Here is a 26,948-nt window from a genome sequence, read left to right on the forward strand (position 1 = left end):
CTTACTAAGGTCCATCCTTAACACCAAACACTTAACACCTGTATCAAATTACACACATCAGGTAAAGAGAGGGTCATTCTTTCACATCGATATGAACTGACAAAGAACTTACTGTTATACAGGAAAATCTATTTTGGCAAAAAAAAATTTACATTTTTTTTCTTTCTCTGTGTTGCAGCAGGGATCATTTCTGTATTTATCTGTGCTCTAAGTTTGCAAGATGGCAGGATTATGGGTTCCAGGAGAGAATGATACACAGATGGAGAAGGTGGTCTTGTGAGTCTTGCTTACAGGGAGAGGATGTGTTCGAGAGAGAACTGACCTCAAATCTCCCAGGAGAGAATCCCATCATAACTACAACAGGCATGCATGCCAACCTAACGATATCATCCCCTACCCAGGGCCGTCCCTCTTCAGGGAAAGACTGCGCAACACAGAGAATAGATTAAACACTCAGCTCAGGATCTTTCCTATATTCTAGACCTTCTTTATTTTGGAATTAAAAAGTGACAAATTTGTCCTTGGCCACGGGACACTCTAAACAGAGCTATATTCATGTTTGAAAGAAAAAAACTACCTTCACTTCATGGGACTGTAGGATTTGCAGCAACTCTAGTCTGTCTGTCGCAAGTGTATTGGATGTTTCAGTTTGCCAGACCTGTCATGAGAAATTAATTACAGGATGTTGCAGAAATGGCAAAGCTCCAGCAGCATCTTGCATAGTTTAATATAGCCCCGTTTCCCCATTTCAATGTATTTGTGGTTAGATAAATCCTCAGAAATTTACAGCTGCTATAGACTAGCTTATTATGTACTCTGCCTGCACACATGATAAGTATAAGAATTTGATGTTCGTAAAGTGCATAGATTTCACTGACATTTCTTTACCACGATGGAAATATTTAGTTGCTAAAAGTAGCATGTGCAGATACTTCTGAACATTAACTTCTTCTGTATTAACAGGCAGGGATGTTAAAAACATCACCGTGCTTAGCCATCTTCCACTTATTTTAAATCGAATAACTGTAGCTCCGGAAAAAGTTGTGTGGAGTGTTTACATAAAATGGTCCCATGAACAAATTAAACAGAAAAAAAATTAACTACTGATTCTCAGTTGAAATCACTGAAAAACTGAACCGTAGCGACCACGTTTTTCTCCAGGGAACCTTCTTCCTTTGGTCTAGCGACTGCTTTTTCACAAGCTTCAGTTGTTCATTTTTGCTCCAGCAACAAGCTATTTTCCTCGCCTTCCTTTTTCCTCCTTTTGTACTTTTTTTTTTCTTAACTATAATTGTTCCCTCTCAACAGTAAATCAGCTCGTTCCAAGCAACTTTAAAGATTGGCAATATATGTTTACTTATATAATTGCTGTATAAAAAAAAAATCCTACATTTTCCTCTACCAAATTCTTTCACAATTCTTCACAAGGATCCAAGTGATGAGTTAAGAAAAAGTGAACTAGAATGAGTAAAAATCAGATTGTTTAGTACTTTTAGAGGTGAATGACATTGAAGGATATATAGTTGGACCATTCTGACACAAGTAATAGAACATGTGTTATGCATGGTTATAGATGTACTTACTTATGACACCTTTCCCCTCTTTAGATTGTGAGTAGATAGTAAAACTGTAGATTCTTAGCAGCTTTATCCTCCCTAACTTTCTGAGACAATCAAAATAACCCATCCATAATCAGAATGAATTTGAGGTGTTAGAAGAGCAACTTTCGAAAACAGGGGGCTCACAACATATGCTTGATGTAGATGTGAAGAGATCATTAGAAAAAAAGCATTCTTTGTGTTTACAAAACAGATGTTTTTATGTTATCCAGTTCCCGCCTTAAGTTAAAGTATTCCCTATTCACTTTAATAATTAGAGCAGAAGGATATGATGAATGAAGTACCTCATTACCAAGTTTGCTTTCCGGGTCTCTGCAGAGAGTAGCTGTCTGCTTTTGCCTAGCTGGTCCATTGTTAACCCTAAATGATGCTGACATTCAGTTCGCCTGCAGATAATTGGGTCCATCCACAGACTGAGTTTGCCACTCAACAGAGCCTTTTGATTGACGTGACTCTTGATGTTTTTATTTTCTCTTATGTGACTGGGATACTGTTTCTTGAATAAAATGTTACTGTCCATGTGTTAGTTTGAGTCCACAGAATCGATTCCTTAAAAAAATGTAAGAATTAGAGTATGGAGTAAAGATTTTGCAAAACAAATATGGGGTAAAGACATTATCAGTTTTTTTAAAAAAAATTCACTCAGATATGGTATTTCATTTTATGTAGGTCACGGCTGCATGGAAGACATATGAGATGTTTCTAGTCTCTGAGTGTGGTTGTACGTTCATCAGGTTGCTTCCTTACTCTGTGTGGGCTGGAGACCAACTCTAGGTGCTACTGGCTCACTGCACCCAGCACCTGAGGTGGGTGGGGACCTTTGAGGTGCCCCAGTGGAGTATGACAAACCTCCATGGACAGCAAGCAACACACTGACTGACCGTGTGCACTTGGACAAGTTGCTTAACTTTCAAAGCCCCGGTTTCCTTATTTGCAGGGCAGGGAAGATTTTATCTTCCTCCTGGGTTTGAAGTGAGGACTGAATGAGGTCACGTACATAAAGTGAAGATTTGGGGAATCTCTTCTGTAGTGAAGTCCAATGAGGTAGAAATCAACAAATATAGAGCTTCAAAAGTTGGACTAGTGAAAAATGTTCCCATAATCTACTTAACAGATATGGACCTCAGATGGAAATCATTGAAATACGTATAAAAGTATAAGGTCATGAGTTTTTTATATAGTTTCTAGAACTTTCTAACCCTCTGAAAAATAGTTGTGAGTTAAATATATGACTAAAATAACATGACATATAAAGTTATAAAATGATAAGTTATTTCCCAGATAGTCTTGCTGAACTTCCTAAAGAGAAAATATCTTTCTCTAATAAAACTTTTCTGTAACTGAAAAATAAAATTAATGTCAAGTATCCATTTTTTTTGGAAAGAAACCTTACGAAAGGTTTCAAAAGTAGCAAGTGTTAACCATTTAAAACACTGATTTCATATTTAAAAGGTGCATCTTAAACATGAATTTGCATTCATGGTGTAAAATATTTCAAGTTTTAAATCTTTTTAAAACTTGCTTTTTATTCTAGCTTTGCAAATCCTATTCATTGTATAGTTTTGATACCGAAGAAACTCGAATCTTCAAGACAGAGTAGAATCAATAATTGGGAAATTAATTTGTAAGAATGACATTATTTATTATCTAGAAAAGATAGTGTCAAATTGCTACTTGTTTGTAGAAAAGAGAGTATAAAATGGGATAGAATTCAATAATTTTAGGATAAAAATAAAACAAAGTTAATTTATTACTAAGTAAATAGTCTGATTTCTCTGCTTGATTATAATTTGGACTTATTACTTGGAGGGCACTCTTATGGTCTCCCCCACCCCATCTCATCTTAGAAGGTGGTGAAGATTATTAATTAATAATAATTAATCTATTCACAAACATAACCCAAATCTTGCTTTGTCAACAGGACAAAAAAGAAAAGAAATGGGCTTTGAGTAGAAACAACTTTTCCTGGTGTTTGCCTCAATTGTTATTTTTGCCTTCAGTAGTTACAATATAAAAATAACCCTTTATTTTTCATATGAACATTGGGATTTCAGCAAATGTTTAGCTCCTCTGACATATTATTTTATTATTGTCTTGATTTAAAATCATTTTGCAACTTGCTGAAATTCTTTGTAATTAAAACCAAAATCAGAGAATCTACACACATCTCAAAACTATGAGCTGAAACTGCAGAGAGTCACATATTTTTATTTTTTTCATTATCAAGTGCATTAACAAGAAAGAAAAAACAAGCCTGTACAAGGGTGACTCAAGCTGGCTGGGTCCAGCTGTACCTGAAGCACAGACGTGTGCATCTAGAACAGGGGAGCTTGGTACTATCGGAACACATTTCTGTGCTAATGGCTGAGGGCTTCAGCAGTCATCAATGCCACTCACCACTTTCAAAAATGCCCCCCTCCCCCCAAGTTCTACACAGCACGGGCAAGTTTACCAATTTTCATGCCTCTACAACATGTGCAGGGGTAAGAGTCAAATATATTTCTACTAGAAGATTTTTCACATCCGGTATACATCTGGGCAAAATTTACACCTCAATGCCCAACACTGTTTTTCTCACTTCTTACTTTAATGGAATCAATTGTCTAATTTGGTAAATAAGTTTTCTAATTTTATATTAGTTTTGACATTCTTGAAGTTAAATATTTTATTGACAGACTTAAAATCACACAGTTTTAAGAAGAGTCAAGTGAAAAACAAAGAGATGAACTTTCCCATTTTATAACATCTCACTTCAAAATATATGGTCACATAGTAATGACACTGTTACTCTGGAACTAAAGAAATAAATAATTCAATGTAAAAATTTAAAAACAAATTAAAAAATTTAAAAACAAAAATTTAAAAACAAGGTAAACATTTGTTACCTTTTAATGCCTTTCTTACTTGGACCATTTTGAATACACAAAATCCTGAAGCTGCTTATCTTTATTTTAAATAAAGTTAAATTTAAATAGCAGATATTTCATATTCTGAGTATATCATCACACACAGAACCACATTACAGATATAATATTAAATGATTACTTTATGGACATCCTAACAATGCAAACACTTTTTCCTCATATTTGCTGTGTGGCAATTATGGTTTTTCTTTATTGATTTTTCCAAGAATGGTAATGTAATTTTGATGCAGTTACTAATAAATACAAGTACCAATAGTTTGATCAACAGCAAACACAATGGTTTATAACAATTAAGCTTTTCAAAAGGCCACATTTATTTTTCCACCCATACCTTGCTTCTGATTTTTCTAGATTCTTTCATAAGGATAAGAAATAGTAGAGCCTTCCTTTCTTCCTGGCCATCTGAAATTTCTGAACTCTGAAGAGAAATTCCATTTGGTTTAATTTGTCATTTCATTTCTGTATATTTGGTTCCTTGCCCCTTCATTCTTCTTCAGCTCTTTACTAGAAGAAAATGACACAAAATGTACTAAATGAACTTAAACAATACCTTCTAGTTACAACAAATCTTGGCATGCCCAGGCAACAGCACAAGTAATAAAACACACACACACACACACACACACACACACACACACACACGACCAAAATACTAATTTGTCTTCTTGAACGTACTTCTAGTTTAACTTCTAGAATTAACTTCTAGCTTGCCTCTTGAACATACAGTTAAATTAACATCTTTTAGTGTCATCAGCAGTTGCTAAAGGCCCGATCCAGCACTGACTAGTTAACTTAAGCAAAAAAGAAATACATTTCTCAAATACAGACAATAAGCACTGCAAACCCTCAGTAACTTCCAGAAATTAAGTGCAGGCAATCAGAGTTTATAACATTCTTCATTCACTGGAAAAAAAATTGTCATGGAAGATGCTTCAGGTTAGTGACTGGAAAGCATATAGGCCATTTTATTAAACAGCACTCTTTCATTTAGTCTATGGCTATGTCTTCTTTTAGAAGTGAGTAAACTATTATAGCTTTTCAAATAAATCCAAAAAATGGTATGTGGCATTTTTGATTGACAAAGGTAGTGACGGTTAACTATGTATCTAGATGCAGCTTTGAAATAAAACAAATTATACCATGAATAAAAGTCAAGAACCAATAGGCAGATGAAACAAGATGTTGCTTCTTTAGAGACCATGTAGTAAGTACACCAAAACTAGAGGGTGATAAACTAGGGGTTGAGCCTGAAATTTTTTGATGCAATTATTTACATATCAGTGATGAGTATCTGGACTTACACAAAACTGTTGTTGTCCTTCTTCTGAACAGAAAGGGCTTAACATTTGGTTGCTCTTAGAAAACAACTTCAATCTAAGGATAATGGCAAGCTGATTAGGTGGTGGTCAATTCCATTGATCACTCCTGAGAAAAGTAGAGGCTAGAGCATCATGGCAAAAAAGGATGTGCTAATAACCATTCCCTAACCCTAAACCGGAAGGTTAGGGAACATCTGTGCCTTTAGGGACAGGCCCAATCTTTTACTTTTTAAATTTATTTTACTGAAGTACATTTGATTTACAATGTTGTGTTAATTTCTGCCGTACAGCAAAGTGATTCAGTTATACATATATTGTGTGTGTGTGTATACATATATATATATATGGATATATATATATATATATATATTACACACATTCTTTTTCATATTCTTTTCTGCTATGGTTTATGGCCCAGTCTTAAATAAATGGTTGTACTGCCTTTCCACATGAGGGAAAAAAAATCCTTTGTCAGTCCTTGTTTTCTGATTTTAAAATTTTTAAACCAGTATTATATAATATATAGAAGCCCCAAAATGTTTCAAGTGAACATGCTCACAAACGCAACTAAGGTAGACCATAAAATGGTACAGCTATGGTGAGGTAAGGTACAATCTCACCAGGGGCAAAAAAGGGCATCATACTGTCCTGGTGTGTATATAGGTACAGCATATAAAACTTGCCTCAAATTAGGGTCTGACAAAAGTGGGGAAGGAAAGGCTCAAATGGATGCTGAGCTCAAGTCACCCAGAGACCCTATAAACGTCTGCAAGGAACAGCGAGGAAGGTAAAGGACCTCAGAGGAGTAATGAGACAAACAGGGTGAGAGGAGGAGTTTATGAGAGCGGTAGGACAAAACCAAGGAAGAAAAACAGAAAAGGGAGGGAGAGGAAGAGAACAGCTGGAAACGAGTGAGATGGATCCTGCACAAGACAGTAGGACAAGTTAAATCAATCAGACTGAGGCTGCATTGTGAGAAGTAAACACAGGAGCCAGGAGGACCCTCAAGAGGGGGAACCTGAAGAGAAACTTAACTGGAAAAAGCTAAAGTAGGCAGTAAAGATAACATATTTAAGGGAAATGACTCAGACTAAGAAGAGGAAGGAACACTGAATACAGAATGACAAAGACTATCTATGAAAGGGAGAAAGGGGACAGAATAAAAGGAAAAGGAGAAGAAACTTCCAAGTGCACACCTTGGACAAGGAACAGCCCCCTTCTGACAACAGGGAACGAGCAAGAGGGACACAGCAGCACGATGATGGCTGCTGACAGCACAGGGACCGAACACCTAAGAGGCAGCAGAGACTTGCTGACAAGGGAAGAGATGTCATCTAAGTAAGACAGCAGCCGGAAAACAAACCCAGGTTTTCTCTGTGGTATCTCCTCATAAAGTATCCTCGTAACATAACAGAGGGAGAGAGTAACAGAGTGAGGGCCGATAAAGGCAAATCATGTGAAAAGAGAAAGGAAAATCTCACAGCAGGATTTTGAAAATGAGTAAGAAACCAGGTTAGTGTTTGTGTGTATGGTATGTGTGAAAAATAAGACTCCTAAAAATACTGGGCCCTACTCCACAAGAAATTCAATCCAATGAGTATTCCCTGAAGTTTTACTATGTGGCCAGACACCAGGCTAAGTACTGGGGAGAGAAAATGTGAGCATGCTATAGCCCCCGCCCGGCAAGTACTTACCATTTAATCAGAGTTAAAAGGCAAAGCATGAGGGACCTTCAAGATGGCAGAGGAGTGAGACGTGGAGATCACCTTCCTCCCTACAAATATACCAGAAATACATCTACATGTGGAACAATTCCTACAGAACACCTACTGAACGCTGGCAGAAGACCTCAGACCTCCCAAAAGGCAATAAATTCCCCACGTACCTGGGTAGGGCAAAAGAAAAAAGAATAAACAGAGACAAAAGAATAGGGACGGGACCTGCCCCAGTGGGAGGGAGTTGTGAAGGAGGAAAGGTGCCCACACACCAGGAAGCCCCTTCGCGGGCGGAGACTGCGGGTGGCGGAGGGGGTACCTTCGGTGCCGCGGAGGAGAGTGCAGCCACAGGGGTGCAGAGGGCAAAGTGGACAGATTCCCACACAGAGGATCGGTGCCAACCGGCACTCACCAGCACGAGAGGCTTGTCTGCTCACCCGCTGGGGCGGGCGGGGGCTGGGAACTGACGACTGGGCTTGGGTCGGATCCCAGGGAGAAAACTGGGGTTGGCGGTGTGAACACAGCCTGAAGGGGTTAGTGCGCCACGGCTAGCCGGGAGGGAGTCTGGGAAAAGGTCTGGACCTGCTTAAGGGGCAAGAGACCACTGTTTCAGGGTGTGTGAGGAGAGGGGATTCAGAGAGCCACCTAAATGAGCTCCAGAGACGTGCGCAAGCCTCGGCTAACAGCGCGGACCCCAGAGACGGGCATGAGACGCTAAGGCTGCTGCTGCCGCCACCAAGAAGCCTGTGTGCAAGCACAGGTCACTATCCACACCCCCCTTCTGAGGAGCCTGTGCAGCCCGCCACTGCCAGGGTCACTGAATCCAGGGTCAACTCCTCCGGGAGAACGCACGGCGCGCCTCAGGCTGCAGCAACGTCACGCCGGCCTCTGCCTCCGCAGGCCCGCCCCGCACTCCGTGCCCCTCCCTCCCCCCCAGCCTGAGTGAGCCAGAGCCCCCGAATCAGCGGCTCCTTTAACCCCGTCCTGTCTGAGCAAAGAACAGACGCCCTCAGGTGACCTACACGCAGAGGCGGGGCCAAACCCAAAGCTGAGCCCCAGGAGCTGTGTGAACAAAGATGAGAAAGGGAAATCTCTCCCAGCAGCCTCAGGAGCAGCAGATTAAATCGCCACAATCAACTTGATGTACCCTGCATCTCTGGAATACCTGAATAGACAATGAATCATCCCAAAATTGAGGCGGTAGACTTTGGGAGCAACTGTAGACTTGGGGTTTGCTTTCTGCATCTAACTTGTTTCTGGTTTTATGTTTATATTAGTTTAGTATTTAGAGCTTATTATCATTGGTAGATACGTTTACTGATTTGGTTGCTCTCTTCCTTTTTTAAAATATATATAGACATATATATATATCTTTTCATTTTTCTCTTTTTGTGTGTATATGTATGCTTGTGTGATTTTGTCTGTATAGCTTTGCTTTTACCATTTGTCCTACGGTTCTGTCTGTCCGTTTTTTTTTTCTTTTTTTTTGTATAGTTTTTGGCACTTGTTATCATTGGTGGATTTGTTTTTAGGTTTGGTGGCTCTCTTCTTTCTTTTTTTTTCTTTTGTGGTACGTGGGCCTCTCACTGTTGTGGCCTCTCCCGTTGCAGAGCACAGGCTCCGGACGCGCAGGCTCAGTGGCCATAACTCACGGGCCCAGCCACTCCGCAGCATGTGGGATCTTCCCGGACCAGGGCACGAATCCGTATACCCTGCATTGGCAGGCGGACTCTCAACCACTGCGCCACCAGGGAAGCCCCTCTTTCTTTCATTTTTTTTAAATTACATTTTATTTTTTATTTTAGTAAATTTATTTTATTATATTTTCTTTTCTTCTTTCTTTCTTTCTTTCTTTCTATCCCTTCCTTCCTTCCTTCCTTTCTTCCTTCCTCCCTCCCTCCCTCCCTTCCTTTCTTTTTTTGTCTCCCTTTTCTTCTGAGCCGTGTGGCTGACAGAGTCTTGGTGCTCTGGCTGGGAGTCAGGCCTGAGGCTCTGAGGTGGGAGAGCCGACTTCAGGACACTGGTCCACAAGAGACCTCCTGGCTCCACGTAATATCAAACGACGAAAGCTCTCCCAGAGATCTCCATCTCAATGCTAAGACCCAGGTCTGCTCAATGACCAGCAAGCTACAGTGCTGAATACCCTATGCCAAACAACTAGCAAGACAGGAACACAACCACACCCAATAGCAGAGAGGCTGCCTAAAATCATAATAAGGCAACAGACAACCCAAAACATGCCACCAGACGTGGCCCTGCCCACCAGAAAGACAAGATCCAGCCTCATCCAGAAAAACACAGGCACTAGGCCCCTCCACCAGGAAGCCTACACAACTCACTGAACCAACCTTAGCCACTGGAGCAGAAACCAGAAACAATGGGAACTACAAACCTGCAGCCTGCAGAAAGGAGACCCCAAACACAGTAAGTTAAGCAAAATGAGAAGACAGAGAAATACACAGCAGATGAAGGACCAAGGTAAAAACCCACCAAACCAAACAAATGAAGAAGAAATAGGCAGTCTACCTGAAAAAGAATTCAGAGTAATGATAGTAAAGATGATCTAAAATCTTGAAAATAGAATGGAGAAAATACAAGAAATGTTTAACAAGGACCTAGAAGAAGTAAGGAGCGAACAAAGAATGATGAACAACATAATAAATGAAATTTAAAATTCTCTAGAAGGAATCAATAGCAGAACAACTGAGGCAGAAGAACAGATAAGTGACCTGGAAGATAAAGTAGTGGAAATAACTACTGCAGAGCAGAATAAAGAAGAAAGAATGGAAAGAATTGAGGACACTCTCAGAGACCTCTGGGACATTATATGTACCAACATTCAAATTATAGGGGTCCCAGAAGTAGAAGAGAAAAAGAAATGGACTGAGAAAATATTTGAAGAGATTATAGTTGTAAACTTCCCTAATATGGGAAAGGAAATAGTCAATCAAGTCCAGGAAGTGCAGAGAGTCCCAAAAGGATAAATCCAAGGAGAAACACGCCAAGACACATATTAATCAAACTATGAAAAATTAAATACAAAGAACAACTACTAAAAGCAGCAAGGGAAAGGCAACAAATAACATACAAGGAAACTCCCATAAGATTAACAGCTGATCTTTGACCAGAAACTCTGCAAGCCAGAAGGGAGTGTCAGGACATATTTAAAGTGATGAAAGGCAAAAACCTATAACCAAGATTACTCTACCCAGCAAGGATCTCATTCAGATTAGACGGAGAAATTAAAACCTTTACAGGCAAGCAAAAGCGAAGAGAATTCAGCACCACCAAACCAGCTTTACAACAAATGCTAAAGGAACTTCTCTAGGCAGGAAACACAAGAGAAGGAAAAGACCTACAAAAATAAACCCCAAACAATTAAGAAAATGGTAACAGGAACAAACATATCGATAATTACCTTAACTGTAAATGGATTAAATGCTCCAACCAAAAGACACAGACTGGCTGACTGGATTCAAAAACAAGACCCATATATATGCTGTCTACAAGAGAACAACTTCAGACCTAGGGATACAGACTGAAAGTGAGGGGATGAAAAAAGATATTCCTTGCAAATGGAAATCGAAAGACAGGTAGAGTAGCAATTCTCATATCAGACAAAACAAACTTTAAAATAAAGACTATTACAAGAGACAAATGACACTACATAATGATCAAGGGATCAATCCAAGAAGATTGAACAATTGTAAATATTTATGCACCCAACATAGGAGCACCTCAATACATAAGGCAAATACTAATAGCCATAAAAGGGGAAATCGACAGTAATACAATCATAGTAGGGAACTTTAACACCTCACTTTCACCAATGGACAGATCATCCAAAATGAAAATAAATAAGGAAACACAAGCTTTAAATGACACATTAAACAAGATGGACTTAATTGATATTTATAGGACATTCCATCCAAAAACAACAGAATATACTTTCTTCTCAAGTGCTCATGGAACATTCTCCAGGATAGATCATATCTTGGGTCACAAATCAAGCCTTGGTAAACTTAAGAAAATTAAAATCGTACCAAGTATCTTTTCTGACCACAACACTATGAGACTGGATATCAATTACAGGAAAAAATCTGTAAAAAATACAAACACATGGAGGCTAAACAATACTCTACCAAATAACCAAGAGATCACTAAAGAAATCGAAGAGGAAATCAAAAAATACCTAGAAACAAATGACAATGAAAACACGACGACCCAAAACCTATGGGATGCAGCAAAAGCAGTTCTAAGAGGGACGTTTATAGCAATACAATCCTACCTCAAGAAACAAGAAACATCTCAAATAAACAACCTAACTTTACACCTAAAGCAATTAGAGAAGGAAGAAGAAAAAACCCCCAAAGTTAGCAGAAGGAAAGAAATGATAAAGACCAGATCAGAAATAAATGAAAAAGAAATGAAGGAAATGATAGCAAAGATCAATAAAACTAAAAGCTGGTTCTTTGAGAAGATAAACAAAATTGATAAACCATTAGCCAGACTCATCAAGAAAAAAAGGGACAAGACTCAAATCAACAGACTTAGAAATGAAAACAGGAGAAGTAACAACTAACACTGAAGAAATACAGAGGATCATGAAAGATTACCACAAGCAACTATATGCCAATAAAATGGACCACCTGGAAGAAATGGAGGAATTCTTAGAAAGCACAACCTCTCCAGACTGCACCAGGAAGAAACAGAAAATATAAACAGACCAATCAAAGCACTGAAGTTGAGACTGTGATTAAAAAACTTCTAACAAACAAAAGCCCAGGACCAGATGGCTTCACAGGCGAATTCTATCAAACATTTAGAGAAGACCTAACACCTATCCTTCTCAAACTCGTCCAAAATATAGCAGGGGAGGAACACTCCCAAACTCCTTCTATGAAGCCACCATCACCCTGATACAAAAACAGACAAAGATGTCACAAAAAAAGACAACTACAGGCCAATATCACTGATGAACACAGATGCAAAAATCCTCCACAAAGTACTAGCAAACAGGATCCAACAGCACATTAAAAGGATCATACACCATGATAAGTGGGGTTTATCCCAGGAATGCAAGGATTCCTCAATGCACGCAAATCAATCAATATGATGCACCATATGAAAATATTGAAGGAGAAAAACTATATGATCATCTCAATAGATGCAGAAAAAGCTTTCGACAAAATTCAACACCCACTTATGATAAAAACCTTCCAGAAAGTAGGCACAGAGGGAACGTACCTCAACATAATAAAGGCCATATAAGACAAATGCACAGCCAACATTGTTCTCAATGGTGAAAAACTGAAACCATTTCCACTAAGATCAGGAACAAGACAAGGTTGCCCACTCTCACCACCATTATTCAACATAGTTTTGGAAGTTTTAGCCACAGCAATCAGAGAAGAAAAAGAAATAACAGGAGTCCAAGTCAGAAAAAGATGAATTAAAACTGTCACTGTTTGCAGATGACATGGTACTATACACAGAGAATCCTAAAGATGCTACCAGAAAACCACTAGAGCTAATCAATGAATTTGGTAAAGTAACAGGATACAACATTAAGGCACAGAAATCTCTTGCATTCCTATACACTAATAATGAAAAATCAGAAAGAGAAAATAAGGAAACAGTCCCACTTACCACTGCAGCAAAAAGAATAAAATAACTAGGAATAAACCTACCTAAGGAGACAAAAGACCTATATGCAGAAAACTGTAAGACAATGATGAAAGAAATTAAAGATGATACAAACAGATAGATATACGATGTTCTTGGATTGGAAGAATCAACACTGTGAAAATGAGTATACTACCCAAAGCAATCTATATATTCATGCAATCTCTATCAAACTACCAATGGCATTTTTCACAGAACTAGTACAAAAAAATTTCACAATTTGTATGGAAACACAAAAAGACCCCAAAGAGCAAAAGCCATCTTGAGAAAGAAAAATGGAGCTGGAGGAATCAGGCTCCTGGACTTCAGACTATACTGCAAAGCTACAGTAATCAAGACAGTATTGTACTGGCACGAAAACAGCAATATAGATCAGTGGAACAGGATAGAAAGCCCAGAGATAATGCCACACACATATGGTCACCTTATCTTTGATAAAGGAGGCAAGAATATACTGTGGAGAAAAGAGAGCCTCTTCAATAAGTGGTGCTGGGAAAACTGGACAGCTACATGTAGAAGAATGAAATTAGAACACTCCCTAACACGATACACAAAAATAAACTCAAAATGGATTAAAGACCTAAATGTAAAGCCGGATACTATAAAACTGTTAAAGGAAAACATGGGCAGAACACTCTATGACATAAATCACAGCAAGATCCCTTTTGACCCACATCCTAGCGAAATGGAAATAAAAACAAAAATAAACAAATGGGAATTAACAAAACTTAAAAGCTTTTGCACAGCAAAGGAAACTATAAAAAAGATGAAAAGACAACCCTCAGAATAGTTGCAAATGAAGAAACTGACAAAGGATTAATCTCCAAAATATACAAGCATCTCACACAGCTCAATATCAAAAAAACAAACATCCCAATCCAAAAATGGGCAGAAGACCTAAACAGACATTTCTCCAAAGAAGATATACAGATCACCAACAAACTCATGAAAGGATGCTCAACATCACTAATCATTAGAGAAATGCAAATCAAAACTACAATGAGGTATAACTTCACACCAGTCAGAATAGCCATCGTCAAAAAATCTACAAACAATAAATGCTGGAGAGGGTGTGGAGCAAAGGGAACTCTCTTGCACTGTTGGTGGGAATGTAAATGGATACAGCCACTATGCAGAACAGTATGGAGGTTCCTTAAAAAACTAAAAGTAGAACTACCATATGACCCAGCAATCACACTACTGGGCATATACCCTGAGAAGACCATAATTCAAAAAGCGTCATGTACCAAAACGTTCATTGCAGCTCTATTTACAATAGCCAGGACATGGTAGCAACCTAAGTGTCCACTGACAGATGAATGCATAAAGATGATGTGGCACATATATACAATGGAATATTACTCAGCCATAAAAAGAAATGAAACTGAGTTACTTGTAGTGATGTGGATGGACCTAGAGTCTGTCATACAGAGTGAAGTAAGTCAGAAAGAGAAAAACAAATACCGTATGCTAACACATATATATGGAATCTAAAGGAAAAAAAGAGTTTTGAAAAACCTAGGGGCAGGACAGGATAAAGACACAGACGTAGAGAATGGACTTGAGGAGACGGGGAGGGGGAAGGGTAAGCTGGGATGAAGTGAGAGAGTGGCATGGACAAATATACACTACCAAATGTAAAACAGACAGGTAATGGGAAGCAGCCACATAGCACCGGGAGATCAGCTTGGTGCTGTGTGACTACCTAGAGGGGTGGGATAGGGAGGTTGGGAGGGAGACACATGAGGGAGGATATATGGGGATATATGTGCATGTATAGCTGATTCACTTTGTTATAAAGCAGAGACTAACACACCATGGTAAAGCAATCATACTGCAGTAAAGATGTTAAAAAAAAAAGGGAAAAAGGCAAAGCATTTGTAACAGAAGTAACTCTGAACTTGGAGCCAGAAGATCAAGTCCTAGTTCAGGCATTTTTTAACTCTGACTCTCAGACCTTGATTTCTTTAAATGCATAAAGAATGGGCTGTAGTAAAAAATTTCCAAAATTACTTTTGTTTTAAAAGAAATGATCAAGTATAAACAGATAGAGAGATATACCATGTTCTTGGATTGGAAGAATCAATATTGTGAAAATGACTATACTACCCAAAGCAATCTACAGATTCAGTGCAATCCCTATCAAATTGCCAATGGCATTTTTTACAGAGCTAGAACAAAAAAATCTTAAAATTTGTAGGGAGACAGAAAAGATCCCTAATTGCCAAAGCAATCTTGAGGGCAAAAAACAGAGCTGGAGAAATCAGACTCTCTGACTTCAGATTATACTACAAAGCTACAGTAATCAAGACAGTATGGTACTGGCAAAAAAAACAGAAATATACATCAATGGAACAGGATAGAAAACCCAGAGATAAACCCACACACCTATGGTCAACTAATCTATGACAAAGGAGCCAAGGATATACAATGGAGAAAAGACAGTCTCTTCAACAAGTGGTGCTGGGAAATCTGGACAGCTACATGTAAAAGAATGAAATTAGAACAATCCCTAACTGTATATACAAAAATAATCTCAAAGTGGATTAAATACCTAAATGTAAGACCAGATACTACAAAACTTTTAGAGGAAAATACAGGAATAACACTCTTTGTCATAAGTCACAGCAAGATCTTTTTTGACCCACCTCCTAGAGTAATGTAAATTAAAAAAAAAAAGAAACAAATGGGGCCTAATGAAACTTAAAAGCTTTTGCACAGCAAAGGAAAGTATAAACAAGACGAAAAGACAACCCTCAGAATGGGAGAAAATATTTGCAAACGAATCAACAAAGGATTAATCTCCAAAATATATGAACAGCTCATGCAGCTCAGTATTAAAAAAACAAACAACAATCAAAAAACGGAGAGAAGACCTAAATAGACATTTCTCCAAAGAAGACATACAGATGGCCAAGAGGCACATGAAAAGCTGCTCAACATCACTAATTATTAGAGAAATGCAAATCAAAACTACAGTGAAGTATCACCTCACACCGGTTAGCATGGGCATCATCAGAAAATTTACAAACAACAAATGTTGGAGAGGGTGTGGAGAAAAGGGAAGCTTCTTGCACTGTTGATGGGAATGTAAATTGATACAGCCACTATGGAGAACAGCATGCAGGTTTCTTAAAAAACTAAAAATAGAATTACCATATGATCCAGCAATCGCACTACTGGGCATATACCCAGAGAAAACCATAATTCGAAAAGACATATGCACCCCAAAGTTCATTGCAGCACTATCTACAATAGCCAAGTCATGGAAGCAACCTAAATGCCCATCGGCAGACGAATAGATAAAGAAGATGTGGTACATATATACAAAGGAATATTACTCAGCCATAAAAAGAAACGAAATTGGGTCATTTGTAGAGACGTGGATGGACCTAGAGACTGTCATACAGAGTGAAGTTAGAGAAAAACAAATACCGTATATTAACACATATATGTGAAATCTAGAAAAATGGTACAATGAACTGGTTTGCAAGGTAGAAATAGAGACACAGATGTGGAGAACAAACGTGTGGACACCAAGGGGGGAATGCGGGGGGCAGTGGTGGGATGAATTGGGAGATTGAGATTGCCATATATACACTAATATGTATAAAATAGATACGTAATAAGAATCTGCTGTATAAAAAATAAATAAAAAAACAAAAAGCAAAGAAAAAAAAGAAATGATCAAGTGTATATATATATATCAATATATGCTGAGTAGATAAATTAGAAAATACACACAGTAAAATGAAGGAAAAAAAATCACTACAATTCCACCACTTAGTGATAACTACTGACATTTATTGATGTATATTGTTCCATATTTTATGCATATGTTATATAAAAACTATTTTATAATCATCCTCTTTTAACTTAAAAATTTTTCATCATTCCTTCCACATCTATGAACATACTCCTATAATATTTTCACTATTTGAAATAGTCACATGGTGTTCTCACATGGTGTTCTATTACATAAATGCTTCATAATTTAATCAATCCTGGGCTTCCCTCGTGGCACAGTGGTTAAGACTCCGCCTGCCAATGCAGGGGACACGGGTTTGAGCTCTGGTTCAGGAAGATCCCACATGTCGTGGAGCAACTAAGCCCGTGCGCCACAACTACTGAACCTGCGCTCTAGAGCCCGCAAGCCACAACTACTGAGCCCTCATGCCACAACTAACGAAGCCCGGATGCCTAGAGCCCGTGCTCCACAACAAGAGAAGCCACTGCAATGAGAAGCCCGCGTACCACAACGGAGAGTAGCCCCCGCTCGCCACAACTAGAGAAAGCCTTGCACGCAGCAACAAAGACTCAACGCAGCCAAAAAAAAAATGATAATAAATAAATTTTTGAAAAGTAAGTTAATCAATCCTTTATTCATAGAAATTGAATTTTTTTTCCTTCTATTTTTAAAACACAGCTTGAAGGAGTAGCCTTTTAACTGAATCTCCACATGTATACTTAAACATTTTCCTACAGTAAATTCCTGGAAGTAGAATATTCAGGTCAAAAGACATGAACAATTTGAAAGCTTAAAATAAACAAGTATTACCAAGCTATACTCCACAAAGGATTGTTTTAATATATACTATTATCAGCAGCATATGAGGAAACCCACCTCCCCATACTCTCATCAACACAAGGTTGTATCAGTTTGAAGCCTGCTGCCATTTTCTGAGGGAAAAATACCATCTCATTTATTGTTTTAATTTCTATTAATTCGATCACTGTAATTGGACATTTTTCGTATGTTCACTGTTTTATATATATATATATATATATATATATATATATATATACACACACACATATCCCTTTAAGAACGTCCTGTGCACCCCGTTTGCCAGTTCTCCTACTGATATACTTCTTTTCCCTTTTGACTTTTTAGAGCTTTTTATAAGTTAAGGGTATTAACGCTTCGTCTGTCACATGTTTTGTGAAATTCTTCCTGATCCCAGCTTATTGGTTGTTTTTAGATTCTGCTTATGGCATTTTTTTCTCTCTGACATAAATGATTTTAAAGTTTCTATTATTTAGAGCTAAAAATCTGTTTCAAAATATGTTTTCCGATTTTGGTATCAGTGATAAAAAGTCATTCCTTAACACCCATGATTATAAAACTATTGATTTATAAACTTTCTGTATAATGAGATTTTATTTTTTGCCATCCAAATCTAAAAATACTTACGAAAAATTTGAATCTAATTCTCATTAAGTATCAATTTCATAAAAGTGTACGTGATAGAGCTTAACATTTTCACTGTCAGCAGACAAACTTCACTTCTAGTAATAGAGAAAACGGAGGCCGCCTTCTTTAGAAAGTCTTTTCCTGTCCTTCTTATACTTTATCTCTCACCAGAAAACATCATCATTCAAACTCATTTTGTCTCACTTGCCTGTCTCAGTGGAGAAAGTAGCGCCACCTTCTTGTTTCAAATTCTACTCTTTTAATTATTCTCCTTATCCTACACCTTGACTGGCTCTTCTCAAGGGGCTCTTTGCTCTGGGGTTATAAATATTCCTGTCATTCCCTCCTGTATAAAGATCTTCCTTACATCCTGTGTCTTCCACCAGTTTCTGCACAGCTTTTTCTTTCCTTTGAAGTCCAACTTCTGGGAGAAGCAGCCTCTCCTGACGGGCCTTCTCTCTACGGGCTGGAGACAATCTGACTCATGCTTCCAGGACCCTCCATTCAAAACCATCTTCTCCCAGGTCACAAACAGCCTCTTGGTTGCAAATCCCAAAGGCATTTTTCAGCCCTTATATTACTTCTGCTGTCTTTGATACTTGTCCTTGTTGACCATGCCTTTCCTAAACCTTCCTGTTGACTCCGTGACATGACTGTCTCCTGGTTTCCTCTTACCTCTATGAGGGTGACTTTCCGGCCAGTTTGCTCGTTCTTCTTCCCCTGCACATCCATGATGTGTCTGTGGTCCTCAAGGCTCTGTTCTCTGCCCACCTCAGAACTGCAGGAGGGGAAGATTGGAGACAAGGAGCCAGTGAGAAAGCTGATGCAATAGCTCAGATGGGGCTCGGACTTAGGGAAGTGGCAGTGGGAATAAAAAGGGGAGATAAAGGGGAGGATCTGAGAGAAAAATATTCGACAGATGATATGAGCGATTATATACGTGGGTGGGCAGCAGGGAGTCACTGAAAATAACGTAGAGACAATAAACCTTAGCTGGTTTGGCTCCTTTTTACTGTATCAAGGGACAAGAATAAAATAAATTTTACTTCTTTCAGAAAAATATTAGCTGCCTGGGAAAAACCAGGAAGATTTTATCAAATTAAATAGAAGAAAGTGTGTGTGTGTGTGTGTGTGTGTGTGTGTGTGTGTGTAAAAGAGCAGGAGATTCCTTACTGACAAAGAAGGGGTGAAGGGGTGAAAGAAGGGGTGAAGTTTATGCATAAGAAAACAGTGATATCCTGACCTGTGAGATGGGGAATGCAGCTTTTCAAATGGTGTAACAGTAACATAGAAAACAAATATTTTGTGGATGAGTGTTTAGTAATTCAAGTTATGTTAGAAAAAAGAAAATACAAAAACAATGAAAAAAGGGAAATTCAGAGAATGGAAGGCAGTGTCCCCTTTCTAGGATGTCTAGGAATGGTGGGAGACATCACAACAGAGCTTGAAAAAGGTACAAGAGTTTCAAAATCAGGCAATAAGAGGACTGAACAGTGACTGCTGTGGACTGAATTGTATTCTTTCACAGGCTGAAGCCCTAACCCCCAAAGTGAATATATCTAGAGATCGGGCCTTTATGGAGGTAATTAAAATTAAAGGAGGTCATAAGGGTGAGACCCTAAGCTACAGGACTGGTGTCCTTATAAGAAGAGGAAGAGACACCAGAGAGCTCTTTCTCTCCACACATGCACAGAGGAAAGGCCATGTGAGGACACAGCAAGAAGCTGGCCACCTGCAAGGCAGGAAGAGAGGCCTCACCAGAAACCAGCCCTGCTGGAACCTTGATCTTGAATTTCCAGGCTCCAGAACTATGAAAATAATATTTACATTGTTTAAGCCACCCAGTTGGTGGTACTGTTACAGCAGCCCGAGAAGACTAATATGGAGATGTCTAAGTAAGTAAAATGAAGTCAGATGACTGAGAAGGAAAAGGCTCAGAAGCCACAAAGATGAAAGAACAAATAAAGTACGTCTAGAAAGGAGGAAAATGATGAGAGAGAAAGGAAAAGTTGAGTTCTGAAGCAAAAAGCATCGATAACTTACTGCCTATCTCCAGGGAACCTACAGCTTAGCATTAAAGTAAAAATTCAAATGTCTGTGGATGCCAGGGTGACAAGGAGAGCGAGGAAAGCAAGCCAGGAATAATACAGCAGGACCCTGGTAAACTGGAGAGTGGATGACTCATCTTAGGGAGGAGACCACTAACTCAGCTCCAGTGGATGGAAGCCAGCAAAGAATGTGGAACTGTGGTCCAGAACTTCAGAAGAAATAAGAAATCTACATTTATGTGAAATCTTTGTATTTGGGCAACTGGTAAGATTACAGACACAGTGGACCTGGACTGTATCTTGCTGGCAGGCCCAATTTAAAAAATATATATATATTTTTGGTCTGTGCATTCCCCCACCCTGTAGAGTACCCTGCTAGTCTCAGGGTATTCCAGGCACTTTCATGCAATTGTGCCTTAGCTCCTGCCATACTTCTGACTTCTAGGTCCTTTTCTTTTTGTTCACACTGTCTCTACATGGTTTTTAAGACTTAAATGCTATCTTACATCTTTGGCTTTCCCTGATCACTGTGGGAAAATCAGACCGTGTGATCCTCTCCACCTTTTCTTTCTCATAATGTACATATGATCTAACAGAAAGCTACCCTGAAAAATACAACATCTGGACTTTTGCTTGCATCCAAGAATAAGTAACAGGGACCAGATTTACTGCTCACCTAAAACAACCAAAAAAATTGGGCAAAACATATGAAATAATTTTCAAGACACTGAATCCTAAGCAACAAAGGAAAGTGATACCCAAGAAATGGAAAATAAATGAGATGAGCCCTATGACTGCCCAGCTTACTGCCTTGAGAGCTTCCAGGCCACAGCACAGGGGGATGGGGACTGTGTGGAGCCTGGTGGGCTCCCTGAGTGAGTGCTAGGAGTCTGAGGAGACCAGGTAGGCTATAGTTCACAGACTACCAGAGAGGAGACAGCTTCAGAGTGAAAGAACTTGGAGACTTGCAAAGGTTCTCTTCAAGTATTCAGCAGAGTACAGGTGAGAATATACAGCGGAGGAAATCTCCCGAGGCCAGGGACAGTACCTATTCCCATCAGCCAGGATGGAAAACCTCAAAACTCAGAACGCATTGGGTAGAATACCCAAAAGGGATTTGTATCAGTAGTGAGGAATAATTAGCCCTAGATTAAACACAGTTCGAGTCCCACCTAACAAATCTAGAAAAAGAAGCACAAATTAAACCCCAAAGAAGCAGAAATAAAGATCAGAGTGGAAATCAATGAAACAAAATAAATAAACAATAAAGAGAAATCAACAAAACAAAGCTGTTCTTTTCAATAAAATTGATAAACCATTTGCCAGGCTGACTGAGGAAAACAGAGTAAAGAAATAAATGATCAACACTAGGAATTAAAGAGGCAACATTATTACAGATTCTTTCAATATTAAAAAGATAATGGGGGAATATTATGAACAACTTTATGTCAACAAATTCAACCACTTGGATGAAATGGACAAGTTCCTTGAAAGATACAAATTATCAATGCCTATATAAGAAGAAATAACTTTAATGGCTCTACTTCTATTAAACAAATTGAACTTGTAGTTAAAAATCTTCCATAAAAGAATACTTCAGGCCCATGTAGCTTTACTGGTGAGTCTACACAACATCTGAAGAAGAAATAGAGTGACATCAGTAAAAACGGTGGTATAAGGACTTCTGAAAAATTTCTGCTCCAAATAGGCTATGAGAAAACTGGCAAGTATAGTTAGAATCAACTTTTTTAGATTCTGGAAATTAGCCAATAGCTTGTAGTAACCTGGAGAATGTTTATTCAAGAAGAATGGTTGACACTTGGTAAGAACAGTGAGCTTTGTGGCATTTTAACTTACCTTATCCCATCCCCACTGTCTGGCTCTGTGGGTACCTTGAAAAAGAAGAGCCTGCGTTTATGGTGAAAGCCAGCAACCTGGCATCCACTGGAAGGAGCAGAACAGGGCTGGAGCTCTTTCAAATCCTCATTCCCAAGGAATTGTCATTATCTGACCTGTTTGGTGGTTTCCTGGAAGATACCACTTGTAAGGCTGTCTGCATTTGACTTATCTTAGAGCTTGCCTTTTCCCTGGGAGGCAATTACAATTAACTTCAGGGTTGCATGAGTGGTGGATAACAGTAGGCAAACAACAGACTAAAAACTTCAAAGGAAAAGCTGGGGGAATAAGCTGTCCATGAGGGTTTTGAAAAGCTCAGACTTAGTCCTGGGAGTCTAGAAGGTCTTACACATGTGTAGGGCTGTGTGCATGCACAGGAAAGACCTGAGAAGGCCTTAAGCCCTCACCGCTGGCTGACCTTAACACTCTATGCTAACAGGAAGTGAAGGCTAAGACAGAGGTGTCAACTGCCTGGCTGGGTGTTGAAGGTGTGCACAGCACACACAGAGCCCCTACCCGGTAAGACTGGGGGACCTACTGGTTCCAGGTGTTTAAGGAAATCGGTTTCCAATTATTAGCTGATCACTAATCTAACTGAGCAAAGACTCCTGTGGACAAACACATTACAACTAAAGAATTAAAGAATTTGTTCAGAGACGTTAACAAGCAACGAACAACTACAATAAGTAGCAACAACAACAAACCCCGGGGAGGGGGAAAAATCTAATTTCCAGAGTTGTCACATTATAGCATTCAAAATATCCAGTTTTCAATAAAAGGTTACAAGACATGCAAAGAAACAAGAAAGTACGCACCATACAAGGGAAAAAGCAATCAACTGAAATGGTCCCTTAGGAAGCCCAGACATCGGACTTTCTAGACAAAGACTTGAAATCCACTATTATAAATACATTCAAAGAACGCAAGAAAAACATACTTAACTAACGGGAAGTATGGGAACAACAGCTCATCAAATAGAGAATATCAATAAATAAATAGAAATTACAAAAGGAAAAAGTAATATCATATCCTCACAGACTCTTCCAGGAAACTGAAGAGGAGAGAATTCTTCTTAAGAATGGCATTCCATGAAGCCAGCTTACTCTGATAGCAAAACCAGACTAAGACAGTACAAGAAAATAAAACTACAGACCCATATTTCTCTTGAACAAAATACAAACAACTCTAAATAAAATTTTAGCAAATCACGTCCACCAATTTATAAAAAGGGTAACACGCCATGACAAAGTGGGGTTTATTCAAAGAATGAAAAGTTGGTTTAACATTTGAAAACCAATGTAATTTACCATATTAGCACATTTAAAAAGAAAAATCATATGATTATCTTAGTAGGTGCAGAACAAGCATTTGACAAAAATCCAACATCCATTCCTGATACAAACTCTCAGCAAACTAGGAAATGAAGGAATAAAGGGCATTTATTAAAAAACCTATGATGATGTACTTAGTGGTGAAAGACTGAATGCTTTCCCACTCACTTCCCTTCAGGACAAAAGAAGATAAGAATATATACTCTCATCATTTCTATTCAACATTGTACTGGAGGTTCTAGCCAGTGCAGTAAGGAGGGAGGGAGGAAAGGCATCCAGATTGGAAAAGAAGAAGCTAAACTGGCTTTTATATGTATGACTGTCTATATAGAAAACCTGGTGAAGTCTACCAAAAAGTTATTAAAACTAACAAGATAGTTTAGTAAGGTAGCATGATACAAGATCAACATACAACAATCAGTAGTATTCCCATAAATTAGCAACAAACAATTGCAAATTGAAATTGAAAAATAGTACCATTTACCAATGAGATATACAGGAAGAAATCAGCCAAGTATGTGCAGGACTTATACGCTGAAAACTAACAATCAGTGTTGAGAGAAATTGAAGAAGGCCTAAATAAATGGAGAAATATTTCATGTTAATGAGGCAGATGACTGAATATTGTCGACATGTCAGTTCTCCCCAAACTTATCTTTGGATTCAAGGCAATACAAGTTGGGATTCCAGAAGCCTATGTTGTGGAAACTGAAAAACTTATTCTAAATTGATGAGGACATACAAAGGACCCTGAATAGTTAAACCGACTTTAAAAAAGGACAAGACTGGAGGACCAATAATACCTGATTCCAAGACATATTATAAAACTACAGTAATCAAGACCGTGTGTTACTGGTGTAAAGACAGAAGTAGATCAATGGATAAGAATATGTCCAGAAACAGACCTACCCTTATAATGACAATTGATTTTCAATGAAGGTGTAAAGACCATTCAGTTGAGACATGGCTGTTTTTTCAACAAATGATGCTAGAACAACTGGATATCCAAATGCAAACAAAACAAAACAGAATCCTCTGATCCAAACCTCACATCATATACAAAAATGAACACAAAACAGATCATAGACTTAAATATGAAACCAATTTGAATTATAAAACTTTTACAAGAAAACATAGGAGAAAACCTTTGTAACTTTGGCAAAGGTTTCTTAGATACTATACTAAAGCATGACATATAAAAGAAAAAAATTGACAAATTGGACTTCATCAAAATAAAAAAAAGTTTGCTTTTCAAAAGCTACTGTTAAAAGAATGAAAAGGCGTAACAGAGACCGGGAGAAAATATCCGCAAATCATGTATCTGATAAAGAACATATTTAGAATATATGAGGAACTCTGTGATGTCACACTCCTGACAATGGATAATTCTGATTTCAGAAAGGGCGGGGAATGGGAGGAGGAGAAAAAGGCTGAAAAGTGAATAATCAAAAGAAGAAATTTAAAAAAAAAGTTGCAAGTAGTAGGGTATTTTAGGGGAAAAAGGTAAACTAATTTCTTCTCATGAAAAGAAGAAGAAATTGAAGAAGTCTGGAATAGGATTATTATAAAGATGGAAAAATATATAGTGGAGGAGAGATCGGATACTTGGAGTTAACACTTATGGCTGCACTACATTAAGAAGAGATTGCATTCATTCATTCATTCAGTTCACATATGAGGGTTCACAAATAAAGGCCTTTAATATTATTGACCATCTGAACTAACTTCTCTCTGACCAAACCTGTTAATGAAATAAAACATTCTATGTTTAAAAAAAAAAACCCAACAAACTCAAGATAAAATATATTAGTAACTAGGGAACACTAATACTAATACTAATGGATTATAACATATTTGTGGAAGCTTCGTTACAAACTCTGACTTGGGCAGCAGATCATAACATCATAGGGGCATGAGATATAAAAGGTAAAAGTTTAAGACTTTCAAGAAAATGCCTTTAAATTAACCTATAAAAGTTTCTTCTTGGTATCTTTTTAAGATAAGGGAGTGTAGCTTTATTAAAATGTGTAAAAACTGTTTGCACAGAAGTGATTGACATTTCTGAAAAAAAATTAAAAAGTATAAATGAGACAAGAAATTCAAGTGGAAAGTGGTGAGAGGCAGTCCTATGTGGCTCATTTACAAAGTTTGGTCAACCAACTAATGAGCAGATGTTAGTAACTGAATGGCAAGGCTGCAAAGAAACAAAAAAATTAGCCTCTATCCATTTACTTGGGTACAATGGACTCATTTAAGTAAATTAGAGAAATAAAGAAATGACATACTGGGCTATAGTATTTCCACCTTCAACTTGCCTACAGTTCTTAAGTCATGAGAAATGTATCTTAATTCATCCTTACTTCTAAGAAATTATGAGTACAGGGAAAGCCCAAAGGCTTTAGATGAACTTGAGCATTTAGACATATCTGAACTTCTCATGAAAATTTATTTTCAGAAGTTTCTTAAGCGCTCTATGTTCAAAAAGAGAAGCCAAGCTACCCTGACAGCCTTAGAAACAAGCTGGGATGGTTTTTGAGGCTTTTTTGAATTTTAATCTGGAGAGCATTATGTGGATCTCTCTGTCACCTGAAAATACGTATCCAAAGTAGTCAGAGTGACTACAGAACCTTTCATTCACATATTAGATAAAAGTTCTAAAAAATTTTATTAAAATGTTCATAGAGAGGACTGTTCCCATAATGTATTAAAATATGGTCATTTTTGATTGTTGAAACGGAGTTTGTCCTCACTGATCCAGCGTATTTTTTTACGTGGGTGATCTGTCACTGAGTATACTCCTCAGAGCCAGTTATTATGTGATCAATTATTATGTAAAATTTCAATTGTTCAGAGATCGGAACTGAAAACATACCTGGCAGATATAACAAAAACAAAAAACTGAAAGACCTGGGATGTGTATTTGTGTCGTGTGATAGGCAGAGAGAAAGCATGGAAAGAACAGCAGATTGGGAAACACAGGATCTGTGTTCTGGCACTGGGTCTGCCTCTTACTACCTCCCTCAGATCATGGTTCTCCACGTGCAAAAGAGGGGTCAGAGCAGTGGTCTGCAAGGAAATGGGGAGACTCAAATGTGATAATGTGAGTGACTGTGCTCTGATGTAATACAGGGCTATATATAATCACATAATCATCAATATAATTTTATCTCTCAAAAAGAAAGATTTTTTAAACTTACAAAAAGATGACATCTTACCA

At 38.2% G+C, this 26,948-nt stretch overlaps 1 protein-coding gene across 1 annotated transcript in view; it reads right to left on the reverse strand.

Moving 5' to 3' along the window:
* Positions 1–4,359: 4,359 nt before the first annotated feature.
* Positions 4,360–26,948, reverse strand: part of AHI1 (Abelson helper integration site 1) — a 208,437-nt gene continuing 185,848 nt past the window's right edge. Inside the window, exons 26-27 of the mRNA XM_082668729.1 lie at positions 19,132–19,234; positions 4,360–5,047 (exon numbers count right to left, since the gene is read on the reverse strand). Coding sequence (XP_082524855.1) covers positions 5,045–5,047; positions 19,132–19,234 — 106 coding nt within the window. The 3' untranslated portion in view covers positions 4,360–5,044. The remainder of the gene's footprint in view (positions 5,048–19,131; positions 19,235–26,948) is intronic.

The sequence above is a fragment of the Grampus griseus genome (assembly GCF_964374135.1).
Source record: "Grampus griseus genome assembly, chromosome: 13".
Taxonomy (NCBI): domain Eukaryota; kingdom Metazoa; phylum Chordata; class Mammalia; order Artiodactyla; family Delphinidae; genus Grampus; species Grampus griseus.